The sequence below is a fragment of the Fringilla coelebs genome (genome assembly GCF_963513975.1).
Source record: "Fringilla coelebs genome assembly, chromosome: 17".
NCBI classification, from domain to species: domain Eukaryota; kingdom Metazoa; phylum Chordata; class Aves; order Passeriformes; family Fringillidae; genus Fringilla; species Fringilla coelebs.
This window is the reverse complement of record NC_140043.1, coordinates 10,582,975-10,609,535: the sequence shown is the minus strand read 5'-3', so window position 1 is coordinate 10,609,535 and position 26,561 is coordinate 10,582,975. Positions and strand designations below refer to the sequence as shown.

Genomic DNA, 26,561 nt, shown 5'->3' with positions numbered 1-26,561 from the left:
TTGAAAAAAGATGCTACTTAAATGTTCTGCATTAAATCACCACCTGGACATTCCAAAAATAAGGTAAGATGCCAACTTCCACTAGCAAGGGAAGGGATGTACCAATGGATTTCTAAAGGCAGTGAATAGTTCATCATTATGCACACAGCAAACAGAAACACCTAAATTCCAGCACTCTATCAGATTTGTGCAAGAGCTTTGACACAATTGTGGGGGGAAAAATAGTTATTAAAGTAATAAGCAGGATATTTAAGCCCTACAGATCATACATGGAAAACTATTTTCTTTAAGTGAAAACAGAATTAAAGATGAAGATTCCCTTCAAAGAACTTTGTTCATAGTCATTTAGTTTCAGGATGCAAATTAAATGAGCACCTGTTAGCCAAGCAAAAGAAGGGAATTAGCTCTGAAATATTTTCAGTCTCTTGTGAGGCTCAGATTCACTTGGCCAAAGACTTTTAGGTGTTTTGTCACATTGTTCCCCAAAAGCTCCCCTGTGCTCTAACCCCCCAGCCAGATCTGCATCCAGCCTGGCTGCCAGGGCTGGGACAATGATCTACTTGGGCCTTCTTCTCCCTGGCTCTGCCCACAGCTCCCAGAGGTGCCTCTGCCCCATCTATAACTCACAATTACAAGAGCCCGTAACACAAAACTGCCACAGGCAAAGTCAATCTCTCCCAGGGGCCTCACACATCTGAGGTTCCTGCACACCAAGAAATAGTCATCATGTGCAGTAATGCTTGGGGTTAAACCACACAAGTTCAAGGATACTCCTGAAAACACAGTGGGAGTTTACCAAAGGCTAACATTAGTGAGAAGAACCAGCATCAAGGATCATTAGCTCTTTTATGCCATTTATTTATAGCCTACCTTGAAACATCTCATTTCTCTTTAAGACACCTCCAGCTGAAGTTTGGTGTCTCAGGGGTGAATGAGGAGACTTTGGGAAACAGCAATCATGAAAACAAAAGGTGTTAAAGCAATTTTACCACTCACAGATCAAGAGAAAAGGAAGACCAGAGACCTCAGGTCAAACCTGGCACCTGCAGAGACGCAGCTCAGAGATGGACAGAACAGGCTGAACAGGGCTCTGAGCACCTGGCCTAGTGGAAGGTGTCCCTGCCCATGGCAGGGGTGTGGAACAAGATGAGTTTTAAGGTCTCTTCCTGCCCAAACCATTTTGTGATGCTATGGGGCACTCCCTGACCTGCACAGGGCTCAGCAGCACCAGCTGCTTGACTCTCCAAAAACAGGGGGTTCCAAATCACTGCTTGCAAGTCCCTTGCAAGTAATTCACAAGCAAATTCTAAAGAAACTGCAAGAAATAACTAAAAAAAGCAGAATTGTCAGGAGGCCTGAGCTTCTTAAAGAAAGGTCAAAATCTCTGCTGGAAAACATTTAAGTGCTGGCAAATCAGGCTGAGAGCTGATACTATCAACCCAGCACCTCCTGGGCAAATTCTTCTAAATTCTCTTCTAAAAAAAATCCCAAATTCTGGTATAGCCTAAATTTTGACTACAGAAAGAGACAGAAATGTCGTCATATAATGGATTTGGCATATTCAGAAAGATCCCCTAAAGCAGCAATAAGGTGTGGGGATTGAGCTGGGGCCCAGAAGTCTGATGGAGGAAGAGAGTTTGATTGAACAGCATACTTAAAAATTAAATCTATCTGAAGGGAAAGAAAAAAAAATCATTAAGAGAAATGCACAACCAAAGGAGGAGCAATGGCAGTGAGGGAAATTTAGCATTAAAAAAAACACACAAAGAAACCTGGCATTCTTAGGTACAGCTGTAAGTGCCACTATTAGGATAAGAGAAATAGAAGCTCATCTTTTACTTCCAATTGTCACATCACTGTGTAGAGTCTTCATGAAATTCTCAGAATAGCAACGAATCAGGAGCAAACAGCTGTTCAAGCAGGAAAGTCACAGGTAGACAGACTTTCCTTGCTTCAACAAAAAATTAACTCTAAAGTTTCACAGGCCAGTAAATCAACAAAATGGGCCTGCACAACACAGGACAAACAGTCTCATCTTCCAGCCCAAAGCTGAAATATGGGCCTGTGTTCTCCTTCCGGCCATATGCTCACGTGATTTATGACCCACAACAATTTCAATACTCCTGGAAAATGAAAGAACAGCAGACAATTAGTTCATCTCACTCTGCTGGGGATTGTGTGGGCTCTGCCCTGTGGAGTGAGGGCCAGCAGCTCCAGTTGCTCCTGTCAAGGGCAGGGGAGGGGACACCGGGCTGAGCAGCACCCAAGCACTGGCACAGGGAACACAGTACAAGACTTCACTGCATGGAGCAGCCCACAGGAGCACCAAGAGAGATGCAGAAGGACTCGAGGGCCTGCAGTGACAAGATAAGGGGGAATATCTCCCATCTGAGAGAGGGGAGGATGAGATTGGATATTGGGAAGAAATTATCTACTCAGTGAGTACTGAAGCACTGGCACAGGTTCCCCAGAGAAGTTGTGCCTGCCCTATTCCTGCAGGTGTTCAAGGCCAGCCTGGATGGAGCTTGGAGCAACCTGTCTAGTGAAAGGTGTCCCTGCCCACAGTTGCAATAAGATGACCCTTCCAACCCAATTCTCTGATTCTCTTCTGTGATTCATTCCTATCCCGTCTGTAACTACAGCTGTTATCCTGGTCTAGATCCGGTCAGTGCAGAAGTACAGACCGTCCCACTCGCAGGGTGTAAGGACCTTGTCATCTCTACCTGCAGCTGTGCCAGGCAGGACACAGCCTGCAAGGCAAACACTGTCACACCAGGGAGGATTCAGCTCTGCAGCACCTGCTTCGCTGCCACAACACAAATGCAAAGGCATCACCCAACAAACAAACAAAATCCTCCACCCCACCCTGAATTAGGCTTTTCCCTTGCACAGGTGGGGTGAAGTGCAAGTTCAACAGCTTGACTCATAGAGCCAAAACTTCACCCAACCCCAGCCACCATGGCAGCATCAGCTGGGGCTGATGCACTTGTGAACCACCACAGAGCACACAGCTGAGAGCCTGTGAAATACCAAGTCTAGTGGCACAACATCAAAATTGGTTTTTCTGAAGCCAAGGGTATCCAGACTGGTCTTTAGCTAACTTTTGAATGACAAACCCAAGTCATGTGTTAACTCAAAGGCATGTCTCTGAACAGCCCTCCAGGGACGAACATTTTGTCCACTTGGGAATGTGCCAAATAACTCAGGTATCCATAACACTACTGCAATGAATTCTGCTATCTGCCATCCTGCTCAGGTCTGCATCCACACAGCTTCTTCCCCCAGCAGCAGATGGGCCAGCAAGGCTTCAACAAGAGGGTGAGCAAAATGGCAGCAGGAGCATCCATTACCCACAGGACTGCAAGGATAGAGGGATGGAGTCTGAGCTCAGTGTACCCACCTTGCCTCCCTTCCTGGAGGTTTTAAGCAGAAGGCAGCTGTGCTGAAGGAGTTAATCTTGCCTGGAACAACCTATCTCCGGTTTCTCAGAAACTCCAAGGCTGCAGAGCTGAGCTTTCTGCTCCCTGCCTGCTCCTGCCTGCCCTGCCTGCAGCCTGACCCCTGACATTTCCACTCTGCTTCTCCCCGGCATGGAAAACTTAACCATACACAAACAAACAGGTTGGGAGGACAGATAAATGGAACAGAGGAGGAGAAAGGGAAGATTGCTCAGATTCCTTGTCAAGGCCCTGATTAAATAACAGCGGCACCACCAGACGTGGGTGAGGGGCTGGCATTTATCAGTAAACCCTGAAGTCTACAGCAAGACATCTCTGTTTAATTAATCCTGAAAGGGTCCCTTCCCCCTTCTACTTCCCAGGGAGGTTCTGAGGATCTGCAAGTTTAAAGACACAGCGAATCCTTTTTAGCTCTTTCTTTACAAAACACAAGGGCAAAACCACAGTCTTTACTAATTCTGTGGCAAAGGCTTCCATTGCACGGACACATGCAGGCAACCCCCACTGAGGAAGCATCTTGGATTCAGTCATACCTCTGAGGCAATACACTCATCATTTGACAGTTTTAGAGTGACCAACTAGAAGCCTGCACACATGTAATCACAACCAGGCATGGATCTGCAGATCTCACCTGGACTCTTCTGCCATTCTTACACAACACCTATTTCCCAATACCCATTTCCCAAGGGATAAGTCTCTTCAGTGCCTGATGCAGTTCTAGTGTCACCCATTTTTGTACAGTTTTCCCACAGTGGCATTGACATCACCCAGCAGTGGAAGAGTCTGCACATAGACATAAAGCAAAACAAACTGCAAATGCTCTTGTCTCTGGGCTTTCACGTAGCTTGAGGAGGCTTGGGAGGACCTTCCAAGGCACCTTGCGTTTCAGGAGGTCCCCTGCCCTTTGATCAAAGTGAACACTGTACTAGTGCAGAACACCAGAGTTTAAACCACCAGCTATGAAGGGCCACAAAGCTGGAAAGTCACTCCACACCTCAGCAACAGTGCAAGAGGAACTCTGCTTTCAGGGTGCCTCCATCCCACTACAATGCTCAGAGAGCTGTAAGGTCTCTGAGGGTTGTAACAGCAATGGAAACTCTGGATCCTGCAGAGTGGATAGACCAAACCTAAAACAGCTTCCAACAGAAAAAGCCTCAGCAAGCACTTCCCAAAGCTCAACATCAGTCCTGAACAGGGAGCAGGGCAGGGAGGGTCTGGCAGCAGTGCTCAGGCCCCCAGGTCAGCCACCTAAACCACCATTCACCCAACCATCCATCCAAGCAATGGCAGAATTACAGAGATCAATTCTTTTTGTGTTCCTGCAAGAAGAGAAAACGAAAAAGTAGTAGAAAATCTCTGTAATGACTTCTGGTCCAATAGGAAGCAAAAGAAGAGGTGGGGGGGAAAGGGAAAATTTAAAAGTCTAAGTTCAAATTGTAAAATAAATCTGTAATTCATATCAGTTTTATAAAATTCCCAGGAAAATACAAAGTCAAAACCAGTTATTTTCTTGAGGATCTATATTCTTAAATACCTGGTTTCAACATAATCTCTTTTTAAGAAGTACTGGGATGGGGGATGAACTGTGAGGAACTGAAAAAGGTCTCTGCCTACCCAAAAAAAAATCATTATGCAATGACAAGAGACAATCCAGTCTATAATCAAAGACAGAATCCTGACATGTTCAAAGAGAAAATTATTGTAACAACACTGACTTTGAAGATGAGGATTTTTTTGATTGAAACAATGGCCATCAAGATTTTTACTGTAGCAGCCGATGTTTAAATGCATCACTCAGCATGCTGAGTTCCTGCAAATACACTGAGCGCCAACACAAAAAAAAAAAAAAGAAAAAATTAAACAGTGACACCTAAGAAAGTCCCACCTGAAGTGGAACCAGGCAACACCAGAGTGTGAACCACTCACACCAGGGAACAAACACTCCTACTGATGGGCATGCTTGTCCCAGGGAGTGAAGTTTTACAGAAGAGCCACGTGCCATTAATACAAAACTTGCAAGTTACAAGGCACCATATAAAATATTTAAATTTCTGACATTTGCTTCCAGGAAGTTGCATATTTGGCTGTAAAAGTCGTGATCTGCACTCTTTGCTGAACTAGTGTGATTCACAGAAAATGAATCACAAAAGGCAAGTTGGGTGACTAAAAAAACAGCTGTTCTATAATGCACCTAACGAGCAGTATCAGATTTGGTGCTGTTTGATTAGGAGACTATTGGAAAATGACTATAAATACCCCTTTCAAAAACAGAATCTGCATTAAGCTCAGCGTTAGCTGGGTGCTAGTCAGTCAGACTGCCTCACACCTCTCCCGTATCTCACCTTTTAGGAGAAAGCCCAAGCACAGTCCCCCTGAAGGGTAATTTGTCATAAAAATGATTTAAAATCTGTGCAGCATCACTACCACCAAAATTCGTATTTTTAACATGGAAATTTTTAGTTATATCAATCCTGTCCATTTCTCCATCATTATGAGCATTGCTTATATGTGAGAACCATTTTATTAAAACTATGATAACACCAAACAATTTATTTAATAAAAGTATTTTCTCCACTGTGACTCAGCAGTGAAAAGCTCTTTAAAGCAGAGTCTATCAGCCCCACTTCTTCCACACACTTCTGTTCTCACCATTACATTAAAAACCATCCACCAAAAATGAAACCATTAAAAAGCATGAATATATGTTTTGGTTTTCTCTTAGCTGGAACTGGCAAATCTTCCTGGGGGGCATCTCCACTTCAGTTTCACAACTACCACAGAGGATTCCCCCTTCTTTCTTTCATTAGACATTTATGTATCTTCTGCAGAAAAGGAACATATTGAAACTGATGTCTGTGTGGTTTTGCTGATGTTGTTCCAGGCCATGCCACACTTGGGCTCACCACCTGTGCCCCAGGTGTGCAACAATGAACCAACACAGGTTAAGGCTACAGTGTGCTTGGCTCTTCTCCATTTTGGGGTATTTCTGGCAGAAATGCCCTGGTAAGTGCCATGTTCATGTCCCCACAGCGTGGTGGCCCCTGGCCAAGTAGTGGAGCTGTGAAAGCACAGCTGGCACACACACAGCACACACCACCACAGTGACAGCCCAAATCCAGCTGTGACAGCAGGGTAAGGAGCACACCCTGTGATGAGACACCCACCTTGGAATCCAACATCTGTTTTCCAAGGAGTGTCCAGACAGCCCACAGAACTCAATCCCATAATATTTTAAAGCAGGAAGCACTGCAGATAAAGACAGATCAATTTTGCCCTACATTTTTAAATGAAACTCTCCTGTTTTGGAAAGAATTTCATTAAGGTGAAAATATAATACAGAACTACCCATTTAGGAAGAATGTGCTATTAATTCTTAGCAGTGTATGTGGAAGGGAAAATTGCATTTTTATCTAAATGGTTTTTTCAGCATAACCCATTTCCAGTATTCTTTTACAGCTCAGTAGTGGGAACTTTTCACATTTCTATTTGAGCCAGACCACTGTGGAAGGCAGCCTTCAGTAACGTGTCAATACAACCCCTTAAAACGTATTCCAAGAGAAGCTCCACAAACTGGAGAAAGGCCAGAAGAGCACACCTTAAAAGAACCTCTCTCTTAAGGATGTAAGCCAAATTTTTGAGGGGGAAAGGGAAAAGGATGAAGTTTGGGGTTTTTTTTTCCCCTAAGGACCAAGAAGAGTTTCAGTCTTCCCTCTCTTCTTCCTCATTTGAAGCGGAAACATCTCCTCTTTGATGCAGTTCCCAGTCCCAACTGCACACAAAGAGCAGAATGGGGATATGTTATCACTCTGAAAAAATGGACATTCTGAGCTATAACATGCACTAGTATGTACAACCAAAACAAGTGTATGCTATGAAAGACTCATTTTATCAGCATAAACAAATGCTCATTTCTCACTACAGTTTCATAGCATTTGAAACTGAATATAATCCAAACAATAATTCCAAACAGCTGATGCTGGGATCCAAGTTTCCCTGACATACTGCCATCACACAGCAAGAACAACGTCAAGTAAAAGCAAAAGCAGATTTGGAACTGACTGCTTCGAGTTTTACCCCGTTTGCCTAATCTAGTACAAAGAAAAGCAACCATAAAATTGAAAGTTTTTAAAATTCTTCATTTCATCATCCAGGATCTCATATTCAAGCGAATCTAAACCACAACAGCACAGTGGCCCTGTGTTTAACAAACAAAGCCACTGACTTTTCAAGCACCGCAGTAGGGCTCACTGACGAAGCTGAAGCTCTGTGTTTTCTAAGCATTGTTCATTTGACATTCTTCACCTCTTTTATTTTTTTTTTCCCTGCATTGGCTTTTATTAGCTTACTTCAGAAAATTAGTATAACTAAAATTTTATCTTTCAAAACAGACATTTAAAAGTGCAGCAGTTATGGAAATACAATTGGACAATGAACAGTTTTTATTCCCTCTACCTCGCCACACTCCGCACGGCAAAGCAGTAATTACAGGAATCTACTTCTGGTTTAAGCTCTACAGTAAGCTCTTTCCAAATTTAAGGCCAGCAACCAACCCTTCATTATGCTTAATAGGTAGACATAAAATGTAATTGTATCACAATCTCCCAACGCACGTTCCCAGCTCTGAGGCTCACACGTGTCTGGCTCAAAAAAGAGATATTTTATCTGTTCTTTTTCCTTAAGAGAAAGCAGCACCATTGGCATCAGCCACTCCAGGAAAACTACACAAAACACTAGAGGATCTGGAAAATTATCTGGAGTAAGACTTCACTGTGTTGTTAAAACCTCACATTTCCAAAGTGGTGTTGGTTGTTCCACAGTACCAACAGGTCCAGCAGGAGCCCTGGCACAGTCAGGACTGTGGTCACCTGTCCCGGGGCCCGGAGCACTGGGAGCAGCAAAATCCCTTCTGCCTTTCCCATTCTCACCTCAGCTAAAATGAGTAACATCAGGACACAGAACATCTACAGGACACACCACTTTGTCATGTAACATACAACACAACTTTGATGCACAGAGTTTAAAAGCAGAGCTCACCCAAAATCACCAGGGCTGCCCTTGAGCTTTCCCCGGTTCCCCTGCACATTTTCCAGCCATCACCCTCACACCCACTCTGCCAACAGCACAAAGAACCGGCAAATGATGGGATGAAACTTCAATAATAATCCAGAAGAAATGTTTTGCTATTCTCCCTTTTATGTGATCTGCCTCTTTCAAAGTAGTTCACATGAGTTTTGAATTGTACTTGGGACAGCCCTTTTTTTCCTCTGCCTCCAGAACTATGGCATGGTAAGGAGAGCACAGGGAGCTAGGCTGAGTGTGGTTCCTCCCAGCACAAAAAGTATGTGCCTATATTTAGAGGTAGAGAACGGAGCTATAGCATCCAGGAAAAAAAGAAATAAATCTTACTGATTTTATCTTCAAAGAAGCATTTGTGTTTTTGGTTTGTTTAAATCAAAAATGTGCTGCAAGCGTTTGACCCTATATCCAGCAACAATAAAATCTGTTCTATCATAAAATACCAGCTGCTTTGCACTTTGAATAATAATACTATTTTTAAAGGGTTTCAGAATTATTGTCTCATAGATTGTGGTAGCTTTTATTACAATTACTGGGGAACTCCTTATTTTTCTTTTGTAGAATACAATCAATAGGCTCATTTATTATCTTCTTGCTTTTAAAATTGTATTTGGTCTGAAATTTTGGGTTACTTTTCAGACTAGGCAAGGAACATTTTTCAGCCTAATATTTGGCACCAATAAAAATTAAAACAATTGAGTCAGATCAAAAATATCAGTATTATTAGATGCAAATAGTTACCGGGCTGCCTGGCAGGTCTAAGAGACATCTTTTTTCTAATTATCAGCTCAGTACCACTCCAGGAATAAGTCACACCAGGTGGTTGTGATCTACTGGGCAGCTCAGACCTGAGGTCTGGGTCCTCCTCTCCCATCACCCAAGGAAGCAGGGAGGAGAAGCCCTCCATTGGTGATGCTTCCAACCCCAGGCACCTGGAAGAGGCGAAAATCTTGCAACAAACTACTTCTGCAACATTTAGGTCTCTTCTCCTGTTTCTAAGGCTGACAAACATATTTAGAAATTCACTCACACACAGATCAGAAGTGCCATAACTGGGGTTTGGGTTTATCTTTTCCACAAGAGGAGAAATGCTGCCCCGGAGAGGGCAGTACAGCCGCGCCATCCTCACCAAACAAGGAATCCACTCAGAAATGAGATCACCAGGTGGGACAAGATGCTCTCAGCCCTTCATTCCTGCTCACACACACTTCCCAACCCAGCAGCATTCAGCACCTGTCTTTGCTGGGTACCCAAGTGCCCTCCGGTTCCACTGTGCACCTCACCAGCAGCCTCTGCCCAAGCCCTGGCGGCACCACCCCGTGTTCCGGTGAACCGGCAGCTGCCCAGCCCAACAACGCCTCTTTTATCTCATTTGGACAGTAAATCTTTAGCAGTGGGAACATCTCCCAGGCTTCTAAAGCACCGTGGCAATTTATTGTGCAATAAATATGATCTTAAATAAAAAATAATCCTAAAGTGGGACCTGAATATGGACTCCGCTGCGCTCTGAATCACACGCAGACCCCAATGTCGGTAAGTACGACGGCGATGCCTGGACTGCCCGAGCCATCCAGCCAGGAGCAGGAAAGCTGTGCAGACATTCCCTCCCTGCCTGAGCCATCCAGCCAGGAGAAGTAACGCTGTGCAGACATTCCCTCCCTGCCTGAGCCATCCAGCCAGGAGTAGGAACGCTGTGCAGACATTCCCTCCCTGCCTGAGCCATCCAGCCAGGAGTAGGAACGACATTCCATCCCTGCCCGTTCCCACTCGCAGCCTCACCTTCAACAGTGCAGGGGAGGGAAGGCTCAGCCCCATTCCCCAGGGAGCAGCACAGCTTGTAGTGATGCACAGCTGTGCCACAGCATCCTCTGCCTCTTCTGACTGCTCTCACCTGAGACCAAAAGGCTTTTAAATGCCATTATGGAGGAATATTATAGCCACCCACACCTCCCTCCCAAAAAAAAAAAAAAAAAAAAAAAAAAAAGTGGAAGATTTTTCTAGGAAAGAGATTCTAAAATTCTGACCAGATAATAACCCCAGCCCGACCTCCATTTCCTATGTTAATAGATCAACCTACATCTTTCTAAAAAATAGTTTCAGGCTACATTATAAAAAAGAAAAAAGTCATGCCTTTCTTCTGAAACTGCATTTTGGGAGAGGATTAAGGAGGAAGGAAGGATATGACTCTTTCAGGGCTTTGTAATGTATTTGCTTCGCACAGCAAATTAATATTCTCAATTTTAACTCAGGAGTACATTCTTAAATAGGGTATGAAATGTTTTAAAATTTTCTTCACTTTACAAATGGCTGCTTTTTCAATTAACTGTGCTTCCCCAGCCTCAGGATGATCTTTCTATTAGCAACAGAATGCTTTCGAGTATTTTGTGAATACTAATTCACAATTTGTGAATACTAATTCACAAAATTAATTAAATGCAGACTTAACTCTGAAATCATATATTTTACCACCAAAAAACCCTGCTGTCTTCCAACTACTGACCGATCACAGGGGAGTGACTGATCAAGGGGATCAAGTCCTAACGGCCCAGCAGTCAGAACTGAAGGTAGGAGAGTTAGAAGGAAAAAAAACCAAAGTTCTTTATTTTGTATTTTAAATGCTCCAAACGCAGAGGGGGATGAAAAAAAAAGATAAATATCACAAAGTTCACACAAAGTGGCCGCAGGAGCAAGACTGTGGCACGTCTCTCCCATCACTCACAGTCAGAGCTAGCAGAGCCCTTCGAGCTCCCACACGTGTTGTCCGTGTTTAAACTCAAATAAACTGTATTTATTTTGATGTAAAAAATCTATCAAAGCAATACTTAAACATAACCAGATTTTTGCTTACAAAACCAAAAAAAGCTTTTTTTGACAAATGTTAAAAGCTAATAAAAAATGTAGACCGCCCAGCGTCATGCTTGGTGGTGTTACGTTAAAACACTGAACAGACACAAACAGATTTGCTGGAATTGAAAACAAACAGACACAAAGTGCCCCTCTGCAGGGTCTGGGCAGCAACTCAGGCTGCAGCCAGGACTCAGCTCCTGCTTGGGAGCTGCCCCTGACGGATGGGCACGTGCATCCCAGGGAGCGGCACTGGCGGCGGTGCTAGAGCAGCTCCTGCCCAAACGGACAAGGCAAAACTTGGGAAAATGTTACTTCCAAATGGATCAGACCCAGTCCTACAAGAGGGATGAGCCCTACATGTGAGTCAGGCATCTCGAAAGGGCACAAGTATGGAGCTAAAATACTCCTATGGCAATGCCTGTGCTGCTACAAAAAATAACCCAAGAACAGGAAAGAAACACAGAACAGTGGTGACCACGTATTTTTGCGTTAGTGTGGATAGAAAGTGCAACACTAAGAAAGGCACATTTCTAGACCATCGAGTCTTAAAACTTATTACATCAACTAAGGAAAATGCATTCACCCCATCCAGATGCTTTTGTCATTTGCCAGGAGATGAGCGGAACATGAAGCCTTAGAGGAGAGGGCACTGGCAGGGAGAGGAGAAGAAGGGGTGCTGAAGAGGGGAACAGTAAAGCAGTAGCATCTAAGATGTTCTCTTTGAAGTATTAAGAAAGCCAGCTTGTAAAAATTAATGGATTAGACCTCCAGCTGTTCAATTCTCAGCTTTAAATTTAGAAGGCATTTGACTTTGGAACATTGGCACATAATCCATAAAATATATTTAATTTTTTTTAAAAACCCAAAAATCCTTTGTATTAAAAGGCCACTAATAACTCAGAATGTTTTAACTGCACCAGCACAAAAGCATCTGGCAAAGGAAAAGCAGCAAACTACAAAGAATCACAGTATTTTTATATAAGCCAGTCATCTAATCACTGTGTGTAAACTGGGTCTATCTACAGAACAGCAAAAATTCAGAATCACATTTTAAAAACTGAGAAATCTAACCAAGACCAGGAAGGTGAGGGCAGACCTTGAATTTCCTGGGTGATTCTACAGCTTCACCTATTTGATTTCCATAAGGTTCCCCATATCCCTTACCCAAGATCTGGTACAGCCAGTCATGTTCTGAACAGCCTTCACTAACAGAGGCTCTCATTTAAAAACGCCTCTCAAAAAAACAATTTCATATTTAAAAATAAACAACACAGCAATCTTAAACGTGTCCAGCAAACCTCAATCATGTGTTTACAGGTGCAAACATCTTTCTTTTCAAGGGTGTAGATTTTTCGATGGAAAAGCTGGACCAGCTGAGCAGGGAGGCGGATGCCGGCCGGAGCCGCGGCGCGAGGGCGAGGTGGCTCTACCAGCGCCTGACACCCACCGCCCGCGCTGCCTGCATCCAACACGCTCCAGTCCGAAACAAACACAAGGACAACCCATTCTGTGCTAGGGATAAAACAGGGAATGAGCCTCTGCCTCCAATTTGACAGGTCTCTTTCAATATTCTCAATGTGCTTGAGGAATTATGTCATGAAACGGCTTCTGGTATTTCGGTAAATTTAGCGTTAACAAAGAATACGCGTTAGGCCACCTGAAGATTCATTTTAGAACTGGCTGTGCACTTTCTGAGGAGACTCTCCTCACACTCAGATTTAACAGAAATACATGAGAAACCACTGACTGAAAATGTACAGTAATTTGTCTAGTACTAAAATTTTATATGGCCACATAAAGGCATTTTACTGTACCAAAACCTTTCCCTGGTACAGAATACTACCGAGGCTGGGAGTCAGCTGGTTCAAATAAAAGCAGCCTATTTAGTTTCAGGTTAGACTTTTGTTTGATGCCTTATTCTTTGTTCTACACAAGTAACAACAAATTGTATCTATAGACATTGCTAATTAATAACGCTTTTTATCAAAATATTATTTGCAGTTCTATGGTCGAGCATTCCACTAAGTGATTGGTAAAAAAAAACAGGTGTTGTACCTTAAAAAGTAAGAGAAGACATGGTGTAATACATCACAGATCAAAATAAATCTATGCTGTCATCCAAGCTCATATATAAATACTAAGTCTAATTCATTTCCTTTTACATCATACATAAAGATCTAAAGCACATTCACACGCCAATTTCAAGAAACATCTCCCCCGAAGTCTGTCTCATGCAGATCCTCACACCAAGTGTGTGCAAAACAACCCCATTAAAACTCGCCTTGCAACTGAGTGGGCCATCAGAAAATAACAGACTTTGGGGCAAGGAAGCACCAGGATGCAAACCAGATAGGTAATCTGCATTCATTCAAACACAACTAGATTGTCCACTGAAATGAGAACAGGTAAATCCACAGACCAAAAATTAACAGCCAGACAGACGGTGGATGCAAAGGCAAACACTGGCCACAGTTGTTACTGAAATGCCAATAAATTTACACATTTCCTGCACTAAGTATTTTCATATATTACAGCAAGAGGAAATACTACTGAAAATTCTGTCCCTCGCTTTTTCTAATATATGCCATAAAGGTCAACAAGCACACTGCTACAGAATGTTTATAAAACAAAGGAAAATATTTCTAAACAGAACCATTTTCTAGTAAAAAGTATTAAAAATTATAGTCAGTCAAGGTAAACAATGGAGAATTTCTATCATTCACATGAGGCCAAGCAGGGGCAACCCTTCCAATTATTTTTTTTTAACAGGTTAGAAAAGTTTAAAGCGTCATATTAAATCCAAATCTAATGCACAGCAAACTCTCTCCCCGGATAAGCAGCGGGAGCGTTCTTCCCTCGTCACTCTGATTGCTAATCCAGATGATTTAATAGAGATGTAGATTTGATATATGTGGAGTTTATTGTGTAACTTCAAGACAAAGGCAAGAGCTTCTTTTTTCACTAAATTGCTAAAATTGTGTAAGTTTCAGCAGCCCAGTGAGACAAAGCAGCATGGGGAATCACAGCCCCCTCGCTGGAAAAGGCGCTGAGCTTTGCTGCTGAACTCGCTTCCACAGCGCTCACTACAACACAGCCGCTCACAGCACATCGCTTGCAGTGAGGGTTCAGTGCCTGAAAAACCTCTCGAGAGGTCTGACAAACTCAGTCCCAGTAAACAAACACAGTCCCTTGGTAAAGCCTCTAAAAGAACTAAGCAGTATTTAAAATAAAGCAGGCAGCAGAATGCAATGGAAAGGGAAAGAAAACAAAGGCTGCCGGCCGCATCTGGACCAAATTTGACCTTTGTTAATGTATTTCTAGTAATTCACAGATGTTACACACTGCTCCAGCAAGAGGGCTGGCCTGTGGGCTCATTCAAGTGACAGGTTCGGTGTAACAATGAAATATGAACAAAAACTCACAGATGAAGGCTAACGGTGCCGCGTGGCACGTGCCCGTCAGCCCGGACTGACGAGCCCAACAGCCACCGAGCAACAAAACATACTCCCATCCTTTCCACCTGCACAGTTCTAGGTACATACTGATGTCTTCACCTGACATCTGCAGTATGGAACTTTCAAATTTTCAATTAAAAACTAAAAACCAAAACCCCACCAGCACTTAATTCGTGAGTTTCTAAAGAATAGTAATACACATTTCACTGAAGGGGAAATTGTTCTGGTTCGGTCAAACCAGGAAAAGCAAAACCCCATTAAACTGGCCCTGGATTTTTAAGTGAATTTGAACTGGTTATTCTTTGTCAGCTAGAGCTGTGGCATTGGAAGTCAAGACAAACCCTCTAGACTCAGTGTTATTTATCTCTCACTCCCAGCTCAAGCTGCTAGGCAGAGGAAAACACGAAATTCTAGAAAGCATTTTCAGGGGGAAAAAACCCAAAACCTACCAGCTACTTCACGTAAAACATGTTGGTACAAGAAATGATGCATCAGAGAAAACTTAGAGAAAACACATTTCAGGGCAGAGCCATGTCCAGGCAGCATTACTAATACTACATTCCGGAATGGAACGTGAACGCACGCACAGAGCTCGCGGCAGGCCAGCGCCGGAGGTGTCACACCTCACAGCACCGGTGTCTGCTCTTAGCAACCTCCAGACCCACAGCTCACACAAGTGCCAGAGATCAGTAAATCATTTAAATGCCATTATGGGAAAAAAGGCGAGCTCCAAGGAATCTGAGCAGCCATTAAAACAACTCAAGTTGTTTCCCCCATAACCTGCGCACTAACAGAGTATTCAAGAAGTTCCTCATCCGGCTGTATTTTGGGGAGCCTGCTCTTCCCTTCATGGCCAGCACTGAATTCAGACCCTCTGGTCCTGGAGAGTGGCAGGCAGTGGACAAAGTGCCCAGCATTGCACCAAGGGGAAACTGCCCCCCAACACCCACCTCCCCTTCTTCCACCTCCCCGCACCTGAGGAGCCGCCGGTGCCAATCGCAGCAGTGCCACAGTGGGAATAAATCTCCAACAGCTCTCACGGCAGGTGTACATCAGAAGCCCCAAACAAGCCTGCACTGGGGAGGACCCCGGGTCTAATGCTGCTCTCACTAACGCTGCCCAGCCCCAAAACGGTGCCCACCTTCCAGCACAGAATGCAGAGGAGCTGCCTGAATTTGGAGGAGCGCTGTCTGGAGCCTGCGCATCCACCCGGACACTGGGTTTCTGCTGGAACAAACACCACAGTGCAAATCCCAGCCGACTGAGAAGGTTTCAAATCTCAGCCCATGACTAAAGGAAGCCTTTTCTTAAACACAGTTTCACACACTCAGGGGTACGGCGATGTTAAGTTTAATTATTTCTACTGACCGAGGTGAACAGCCTGTTTTGTCTCACCCATTGTATCTTTATCATCTCTAACAACAGTTAAAGTAAATTCTCTGTGAGTCTGTATAAATTTCCTCATCCGAGGAACCAGCCCATTCAAATCCCTCAAGTGACTAAAGCATGAACCAACCCGAGCGCCTCTGCATTGTTGTGGAACTGGTTTGCTATTTTATGTTAAGCCTCTGAAATACTAAAACATATCCTTATATAGGAACACTGATTAAATGGTTTTCCTTCCAAGTGATGAACTGTTTTAACACCAACATTGTGGTTATCGAGACCAGAAAGCAATTACTTCTTTCACTAGCTGTTACTAAGAATAGCTGTGATCAAAGTGACTGGAGGAGTGCTGTTAAAAGACGCTGCAGAAGCATCGCTCCATATGACACACACACACACACAAAATATAGATCATTTTAAACCAAATTACACTTTTAATAAACGTGCTGTTCGGAATTAAATCGCTGCTCAGGATTTCTTTTAAATCACTGCTCAGGATTTCTTTTTTCATCCAGGAAGTCAAGATCTATAGAAGAAGTTATCCTTTCAAAATCTATTTCTAAACACAGCACGGTGTGAGATCTGTGTATCTGCGTGTGTGTGTGTGAAAGTGCACACATAACGGGGTGCGTGTGGTGTGAGAGAACGTATGTATGTGCTTGAGCCTGCCAAGGCAGAAGTAACAGGAACTGTGATTTGTGCTAACTAGCTATTGATCCAGTCAGATCTAGATGTTGTGTACAAGAAACAATAAAAGAGAAGGGGCCAGGAAGGATGCTGTGTGCAACTCCATTTAAAAATGGAAAAGAAGGGCCCCAAACAAACCAATTTATGTCCTTGCCTGGGTGAAGCATGGAGAATGCTGATGGGCTTCCTCGGGTCTGCCGTGCATGCTAAACACTCTGCTCGAAATGAGAGTCTCCTGCGCTGGGCATTAAACATGAACAAAGAGACAAACCGTGGGGGCTAGGATTCACGCTTCAGAAAGCCAAAGCTGCAAAGCCAACCAGAACCAGGTTAGGAAACAGCCCGGTTTCCTAACCAGCTCCCTTCTAATTTCACCAACAACTTTCTTAGCAAAATTACTAAATGTGGAGAGCTGTAAAAAGTCAGTTTCTACTACCAGAGATAATGAAAACAATTTCAAACTACACTGCAGTACCAAAATATCACCTTTTCTAGGCACAAATAATGAGTTTATATTGTGTAAACTGCACACATGTATTTCTAGCACACCAAAACCCACCCGCCTGCCCTCAGATAGCAGGTACAGCATGTGCACCCATTGTAACAATCACACATACAGCTAGGCAGGTTGCAAAATAGGGATTTGATAAGATAAAATAGAAAGCAATTGAATCTATAATCATCCTTATCTTAAACAGCTTTTATAATAGAGGGTTTTCCATTAAAATATTTTTTCCTAAGCCTGGGGAATTATGATGCCCTCTGGACACAAGGAAGGATCAAAAATGACAACTAATGTCAAAATTAAACATCTGTCAACTAAGCAAGTTTTACACTAACAGAGCCAGAGCCTTATTTTAAACTGCTTTTCAGTTAAATCAAAAATAATTTGCTACAAGCCGTTCAGTTCAGTATCACACTGCTGTGGGCTCCAAATGCAAGCAGGGGGCACCTGGACCTAAAGGGGCAGAACTACTACCAAATGCATGTTTTTGTGGTTAGGGAAAACCTCAGTCACAGTTCTGGGAAAGTGGCTGGAAGGTTCAGCTGACACCAGGCTCTGTGGGAGCCCCCTCCTCAGCACCCCATGCCTGCTGGGACCCTGCAGAAGCCCCCTCCTCAGAACCTCAGGCTGCAGTTCCCTTCTGCAGCATCCCAGGCCCAGGAGCTCAGGTGAGCTCAGGAGCTCTGCTCAGCATCCCCATCTACCCATTCTCTAGGAGGCATGATGGGGAGAGGGCTGGCAGCGGAGATGCCATGGGGCAGTTGTTACCTGGGCCAGTCAGGTAGCAAGTACTTTGTCCCTGACACTGCCCCCCCATCAGAAACACCCAGCATCCCAGCATCCTGCAGCCCCAGCCCAGACTGGGAAGGTGCCTGGCACCCACCAGAGGTAGAGCCAGTGTGTGCCCAGAGTACCAGAGCTGCAGGCTCACCATGTCCCCTTCCCTGAGCAGCCCACAACCACCCCTACCCCTGTGCCAGCACCCCTGTGGGACAACTGATACCTTCTTTGCTGGGGTTCGGGGGCTTGGGCTTCTCCCAGGGCGCCATGGGCTTGTCCTCCTCCTGCCCCTCCATCAGGGCCTTCTCTCCGGGCAGGTACCAGGTGGAGTTGTGCTCTGCCATCAGGGAGTCCAGGTCGATGGTGCTCATGGTGCCCTTGACACCCTCCGAGCAGCAGCTGCCCAGGTCACTGTCCCCATTTTGCCCCGCACACTCCCCCTTCTTGCTCTTCAACCCCAAGGGCTGGTCTTCCGAGATGCTGAACTGCTGCCGCTGGAGCTGGATCTGCGCCTGCAGGATCTCCAGGGGGTGGATCTCATCCTGGGCCGAGGTGCTCGTGGGGGTCCGCACCTGCTCCATGCTTGGCGTGCCGGGGTGAGCGCCCGCCGTGGTGCTGAGCCCATAGCTGTCGGGGGTCGAGGTAGATGTACTGAGAAGGCCAAGGGCCAGGGGCTTCTGTCCGTTGAGAAGTGCGTGCTCCCCACGGGGCAGCTTGGGCGAACCACCCAGCAGCGGGCTACGGGTGGGCTTGGAGGTGGCATTGTCGGAGCTGGAGGACACCTCGTCCTCGTTGCCATAGCTGGTGCTGACCTCGTCGGGAAAGTCCACGTGCGGGGAGCTGCCGTCTGACTTGGTCACGCTCTGGATGCCGCTGTCCAGGGAGGACATCAGGTCGGGCTGCTCCGCCAGCAACAGTTCACTGCCCTTGCCCCAGGATGGTGAGGTCAGGGGCTTGTCGTGAGGGGTGCCTCCGCCGCGCTCAGCGCCCGCAGCCCCCGGCGGGGCCCCCGCCGCCACCGGCACTGCCGGCTGCCCTGGGCTGACACCGGCTCCCCCGCCCTCGGCAGCTGAGAACTTCTCAAAAAACGTGCCGGGGCTGACGTGCCCACTGTCCCGTTTCCGGCGACCCCGACCCCGCCCGCCACCCGCCTTCCCCTCGCCACCGGCCACCGGCTCCAGCGCGTAGCCGGGCGAGAGGCTGCTCTCCGCAGGCAGCAGCGGGGCAGCGCCCGCTGCTTTGCCCGTGCCACCCCCACCTACTGGTGGCCCAGCTGGGAAGTAGTCCGGGGCAGCAGGTGGCGGGTCAGGCTCGGCCTGGCTGAGCTTGCGCTTGGCCTCGGCCGGGCTCTTCTTGTTGAAGGTGACGTTGAGGTTGGGAGCGCCCAGACTCGCGATCATGTTTTGGCAGGCAGTGGAGAGGGCAGCCAGGCAGCTCTGCCCGAAGACATTGTCCTTGCTGGCCGCCTTGCTGAAGGAGCCCAGCGAGAGGGCACCCAGCTTGCTGGCAGCGGGCCGCGGTGGGGGTGGCGGGGGAAACTCGGGCGGGGGCGGTGGGTAGGCACCTGGCGAGGCGCTGAGGGCAGGTGCAGCCCCGTGGGCCGCCGGCTGCCGCGCTGCCGCCCCAAAGGGGAAGCCAGGCTGAGCGGCGAAGTCGGCGGGCCCACGGCGCTCAGCAGGGGCACTGGGCAGTGCCACACCGCTGCCTGGTGACTGCAGCTGCGAGAGGCCACCCATTGTGGGTGTGAAGGGCGGATGGACGCCGGGCGACGGCAGGGCCTGCGCTGGCCCCTCGCCTGCCATCCGCAAGGGCTCCTGCAGCCCCAGCCCACTGGCACCCGGCCGGAAGAGCACGGCAGGGCCACCCGGCTGCAGGCCCAGCTCGTGGGGGGCTGCCTCGGCTGGTAGCCCGGGCGCTGCCAAGCGCCTCGGCAGCAGCTCCCCGGGCGGCGGTGGCCCTGCGAACCAGGCGCTGTCGGGGGCCAGGTGCGGCGCTGGCGCATCGAAGCTGCGGCCGCCACCAGCCTCCCGCTCAAAGGCTGGCGGGGGCAGGCTGCCGGGTGCGCCCACCTCACCATGATGCCCCAGCTGCTGCAGACTGGGCGGCCGCAGGCGCTGCTGGCTTCGCGAGGCCATCTGCTTCATCACCAGGGCCGCGTTCTGGCGCTGCGCCAGTGCCGGGTGCTCAGGGCCGCCGTGTGGCAATGGGCCCCCAAAGGCCTCAGGTGCCGGCGGGGTGAATTCGCCCGGCAGGCCAGGGTAGGCCGTCGGGGAAAGGTGACTCTCCATGGCCGGGCCGTGCATGCCGCCGCCCCAGGAGGCACAGCGCTCGACGCCAGGAGTGTTGGGGAAGTCAAACCGCGGCCTCTTGGCGACGCTCACGTAGGGGGCATCGAAGTGCTGCAGTCTTTGATTTGGTGGCTGTTGCGGAGGAGGGTGCTGCATATTAAACACGGGGTCGGTGTAGGGATGCATATTCCTGTTCTCCAGTCTGTGAATAGGGTATTCAAACTGTGCATGCTGGTTCTGCATTATGGGCCCATTGTCCTGCAGGTTGGAGTTGGGAGCGTTGGCTTCTGTTTGCTGTTGCCTAGGGATGGCTGGCGGGCAGGAGTTCTGTCTGGCCAGCAAGCCCGGCGGCTGCTGCGGTGCTTGCGGTGGTGGTGGCGGCTGCTGCTGCTGCTGCATCAGCGGGTGCCTGGCGTTGGCCCCCGGCTCCAGACTGGCCGACATCTTCCGCGCCCCCCCGAAGCGCTCGAAGAAGACGCCGTGCTGCTGCGGCGGGTGCGCCTTGGCCACGGCCATGCCCGGCGCCCGGGGCAGGGCGGGCGCCCCCGCGAAGCTGCCGCCCGCCGGCACCTGCCGCCCGCCGCCGTAGTGCGGCAGCTGCCCCTCAGGCTCCGACGGGGAGAAGACGGGCAGCTCGAAGTGGCTGGCAGGGCCGTCGCCAGGGTAATTGTATTCCAGCGAGTCCACGCCGCCCTGCGCCGGCAACCGCCGCGGCTCCAGGCCGTGGGGCTCGGAGGATCCGGCCGCCGGCAGCCCGTGGAAGGAGGCAGCGCGGTTGGGGGACTGGTCGAGGGGCAGGCAGGGCGCCGGCACGGCGTGGCTGGCGGCGCCGGCGCCGTGGTGCTGGAAATCGGGCAAGGTCCCGGGGCGCTGCTGCCCGAAGCCCTCGCCGCTCTGGCCCTCGGCCATGTGCTCGTAGCCGTCGGCGAACGCCGTCTGCCCGCCCAGCGCACCGCTGTAGCCCAGAAGGCGCCCGCCGTGCACGCAGGAGGCGCCGGGGTCGGGCCCGAAGCCGCCGCCGAAGTGCGGGGGGTGCTGGTGCGGGTGGGGGGCGCCGCCGGGGCCGCCGTGCGGCTGCTGTCCGCCGAAGAAGCCGTGCACAGGCGGCTGCATGCCGCCGCCGTGCAGCTCGGCGGGGCCGCGGCCCGGGAAGCCGTAGCCGTCCCCGGCCAGGCTCATGTTCATGCCCAAGAGGGGCGGCTCGCCCAGCGCTCCCAGGGCCGGGTCCGCCGGTGCTGGGCCGCCGCCGGGGAAGGCCGGCGCCTTGAAGTGCGCGCTCATGCTCAGTCCGGGCTGGCCGAAGCCCCGCTCCGCCTGCCCGCCGTTCCGGCCGCTGTTCTGCGGCTCGAACTGCTCCAGCCCGAACATCCTGCGCGGCTCCTCAGCAGGGCATGGCTGCTCCGCGCCGCTCCGCCGTCCCGCTGCCCGCCGCTTCCCGCTGCTCCGCTCCGCGCCACTCGGCCGCCCCCGCTCACATCCTGCCGCGCCGCCGGCACCGGCCGCTCGCCCGCGCTCACCCCGCCGCTCGCCGCTCGCTGCTGCCCGAGAGCCGACGGGGCGGCGCGCCGCCGCTCACAGGCTCCGGCGCCCGGGAGCTGCGCGCCGCATCGCCGGCCGGCCGTGCGCTCCCGCGGCTCGCAGCGCTCCGGCGGCGGCGGGGCCGGGGCGCGGGGCCGGGCGGGCGCTGCGAGGGCTGCGCCGCGCTCCCCGCGCGCTGCCGCGCTCTCACCCAGCGCTGGCGGAGCAGCAACAAGTTTTGCATTTCAGCGATGAATTTCAGCCATCGGGGCTGCGCCAATGAGCGCCGCGGTCCGGGGCGGGGCTGCCGTTAAGGTGGCTCCGCCGCCAGCCCCGTGCCCCGCCCGCACCGCGCCCGGCACCGCCTCCCATGCCCGGCGGCGCCGCTGCTCCCGCGGCGCACGGAGCGCGGGCGGACGGGGAGGTGCGCGGTACCGCGGGGTCCCAGAGCGGGGTCCTGAAACGGGGCAGGGGGCACTGGAGCTGGCACCAAGTGGCGGGTGTGGGGAGCCACTGCCTGCCGGGGTGAAAGCCGCCCGTCAGCCCCGAGCCCGGGGGAACAGGAGCGGCCCCGCCGGCCCGCCCCGAGCCCGGCACCGCACGGAGCCTCGCGGGGAGCGGGCGCTGCGGCAGCGGGGGGAGTCACAACCCCGTTCCCCCGGAGGGACAAACACCCACCAGACCAAGGGGCCCACAGATCGCCGGCGGGACACGGTGCTTCAGGTGCTCGCGGATGCACATGTCGATAGTTGAAAGAAATAGTAATGAATATTGCTCCCACCGAAAAAAAATGAGATCTATAAATAAGCGGCTGAGGACTGTTTGTATATGGCAGGAGAGTTTTAACGGGATTTTTTTCTGCAGGATCAGGATGCTGCGCTGTGATTAAATATTGATTTTGTGTAATTAGTTTTCATGTGAACTATCCTCCTTGCTGATGGCCTGGAGATTTCAGAACTGGCGAAGAAATGGAATTGGACGTGGAAATTATTACTTAGCGAAGTGACAAGGGGGGGAAGAGGGGGGCGCGGGGCTCGAGCTGCGGGGCGGGCAGCGGGGTGGAAAACGCAGCACGCGCGGCGCGACCGCGGCACAAAGGAACGAAGGGGATGTCTCGTTCCTCGCCACGGGAACGGCAGCAACGAAGAGAGGGACTGAGAGAGAGACGAGGCCGCCGGCCCCTGCGCCGCGTCCCTGCATAGGGTCAGCGGTCCGGGCCGACGGCTGCGCCGGCCGGGGCCCCGCACCCGGCGCGGCTCCGGCTCACAGGCGGCCCCGCGCCCGGGGCTCCCCCAGCGCCGCCGCCGTCGCGCCCCCTCTGCGCCTGCGTGCGCGCCGTCGGAGCGGCTCTTCCGAACGGGCACAGCGCCCCCTGGCGCCCGCCCGGCCCCCGCCGCAGCCCCGCCGGCGGAGAGGCCCCGCTCCGTGCCCCGGCCGGGCGGAGAGGCCCCGCTCCGTGCCCCCGGCGGGCAGAGAGGTCCCGCTCTGTGCCCCGCTCCGTGCCCCCGGCGGGCAGAGAGGTCCCGCTCTGTGCCCGCTCCGTTTCCCGGCCGGGCAGAGAGGGCCCGTTCTGTGCTCCGGTTCGTGTCCCCGGCGGGCAGAGAGGTCCCGCTCCGTGCCCCGGTTCGTGCCCCGGCCGGGCGGAGAGGCCCCGCTCCGTGTCCCCGGCGGGCAGAGAGGGCCCGCTCTGTGCTCCGGTTCGTGCCCGCGCCCCCCTTTCGCCCCGACGGCGATCGGAAAGTCCCCGCTCCGGCCCAGGGTCCGTGCCCCCGTTCCGCCCCGGCGGCGGGCAGTCGGGCCGGAGGCGGCGGGCCGGGACCCGCGATCATTCCTCGCCGCGGAAGGGCAGGGTCGGGTACGGGAGATGTCGGGCGGAGTCGCCGGGAGCGGATGCCCGGATTCGTCTTGGGGCAGCGGCGCCGCCGCCACTCCCTTCCCCGGCCCGTTCTGCCGCTTTTCTGGGGGCCCTGGGCGGGCAGCCCACCGCGCCGGGATGCTGCAGCTCCCTCCCGAGCCTCTGCTCGCCGTGGGCACAGAACGGCCTTAGCCCAGCGGCGACATCGGCCCCGGGGCTGCCCCCGCACCTCGAGTGTGTGCCCTGCACCAGCGGCTCGGCCCCGCTCCCTCCAGAGCAACCTCCAGCCTCGCTGGAAAAGTCAGTCTTGCTGAAATCTCATCCCCACCCATGGCGTGGCCCAGCTCGCCCAGCACCACTCCTTCTGTGGACCTTGGTGGGAGCCACATGGTGTCTATAGCTGGACAATGGCAAACATGGAAATAATCTCAGCCGAAGTATTCTGACAGTAAAAACTGAGCTGCTTGGAATGGCAAGGTCGGACGCCAGCTGCGAGGCTCTGCTGGCCCATGGTGTGCATGTGGGAAGGTGGCTTAGCCCCTGTTCTAACCTGAGATGAGCTCTGGGGCTGCCAACCTGCCCCACAGCTCCTGGTGTCCAGCACAGAGCTGGGAGCACGGCCCTGGGCTGGGGCCAACACTGTCAGGTCACCCGTGTCACAAAGGGTCACAGTCCCCAGCCAAGGAGAAGGAAGCCTCTCTCAATCAGACCAAGCAGTGAAAAGTGTATTTTATAAAACATATTTTTACTTTCATTCTTGGGGTTTTGGTCATCTTGGGGAAAGCAAGGAAAGGCATTATTTAAATAGTTGTAGCTGCTGGGGATTATTTTCTAAATTAACAATAGTAATTGTGCCTGCCAAATCCAAAGTTGAGGAGATTCATTTATTTCAACTCTCCAGACAATAGCACAATTTTGGGTTTCATATTGCAAGCTCTGAAAACCAAATAGTGGGACTGATGTTTAAAAAAAATATTTCAAACAACATCAATTCATCAGACTTAAATCCAGCTCTTTCCACTGTGGCAGTTTAACTTGCACTTAGAAAAGTTGCTGCTCAGCAAAAAAAAAGGAAAAAAAATTCCTTTTTAACAAAATGAATGCATCATACATAAAACATCACGGACCATACAATTAGTAAGCAAATGTAAGAGTTCAGCTCAGTTCATAATTATTCAGCAAACCTATTCAGAACGATTTTTTCTCCCTCCAGCAATCTACTGTGTGGGCTCATTACCACTGAAAATCTAACGAAGAAACCACCACAGAAACTGCACAAAATAAGCCCATATGCTCAAGACACTTTAGCTCAGCCAGCCCTTAGCAAGAGCCTCTTAAACCCTGACACGGAGGCAACCCAAGCTCACTTCTCTGCGGTGTTTGCACTCCCAGCTCTCCAAAGGTGTCCTCCTGTCTTTAGGGCAGCTCCAGGTACTTCATTTGTCGCCACTCCCTTGTCCCAGGCTGCCACCAACGCCTGCTCCGTGTCACACAGCCCCACGATGGGCTCTGTCCCTGGAGCAGAGGCTCCCAACAGCCGCTGCACAAAAGAGCTGATGGTTTCTCTTGGCAGGGATTTCCCTTCCCAGCAGGGATATTCGGTGTATACCTGTACAAAGGAATTGTGATATTTTGAAGGACAGGTCTCCAAATCTGGCAGCTGACATTTTCAGGGAAGTTTTCAGCATTTCTGCCTGGGACAGTTTAGGGGAACTATTGTAATCTTCTGTCTCTCCACCTACAGCGAAGGTGGTGGTGGAACGGACACAGGAGGCAAATGTGTAAAATCATTAGATGAGCTTGTGAGTGCGGGGAGCGCAGAGCCAGCTCCCGAGGGAGGGCGTCCCTCCGCAGGGGATCTGTCTGTCTGTCTGTCTGTGTGCATCTGCTCCAACTCCTGAGAACAGAAGGATTTTTGGGTATGGAAGGGCTCTGTTCTGGGCAGGTCCCAAGACCCAGCAGTGCCCAGAGCAGGCAGACCTGCCCTGCACATGGTGCCTCACAGGGAATTGCTGCCAGCGCGGTCACACTGCTGAGCTGGGCTCCGGCTAAAAAGCAACATGTAGGCACTTCCAGTGACCTCTGCCACTCCTTGTCCTTCCCTGCTTGAGTGTCTGGAGGTGACATGGTTTGTAATTAAGATTAAAGACAATTTCATCTGTGAAACCTGATTTGCATTCAGTTTCTGGGAAGTTCACCTTGCCGGTGTAAAAATTTCATGCTTAGTTTTACCAACAAGGTGGTTTCTGAAAAGACTGAACAAAATCCCTTCAGACACTTTGCTGCTTCCCATTTTTAAAAATGCATAGCTGAATAAACAGAGTTAAGGGACTAAAACCACCTCAGTCATTTCCCATAGGAGTAGACAGCAATTTCAGAACTTAGACCTTCACAGGGATTTTCCTGTTTTGTTCTTCTGCAAGGTTGGTTCAATTGGTTCTACTTCCTTTACATGGCTGCAACCTTAAGCTGTGTATCTTTCCTGCTTGGGTTTACAGGTTCCTCAGTGTGGATCATGATATTTTCACAATATCAGTACAGTTTTCCATTGCTGCAAACAGCTTTTTTTTTTTTTTTGCCAATTTAGTATATTGGGTGCCCTTTGTACCACTTTGATGAAAACTTTTGCAGCATATATATATATATATATATATATATATATATATATCACAACAGAAATAGACAGAAGTAGTGAATTAGTTTGAC

At 50.2% G+C, this 26,561-nt stretch overlaps 1 protein-coding gene across 1 annotated transcript in view; it reads right to left on the bottom strand.

Annotated features, from left to right (window-relative positions):
- MN1 (MN1 proto-oncogene, transcriptional regulator) overlaps nt 1-21,985 on the bottom strand; it is a 33,824-nt gene extending 11,839 nt beyond the window's left edge. Inside the window, exon 1 of the mRNA XM_084217397.1 lies at nt 18,418-21,985. Coding sequence (XP_084073523.1) covers nt 18,418-21,850 — 3,433 coding nt within the window. The 5' untranslated portion in view covers nt 21,851-21,985. The remainder of the gene's footprint in view (nt 1-18,417) is intronic.
- Nucleotides 21,986-26,561: the final 4,576 nt, after the last annotated feature.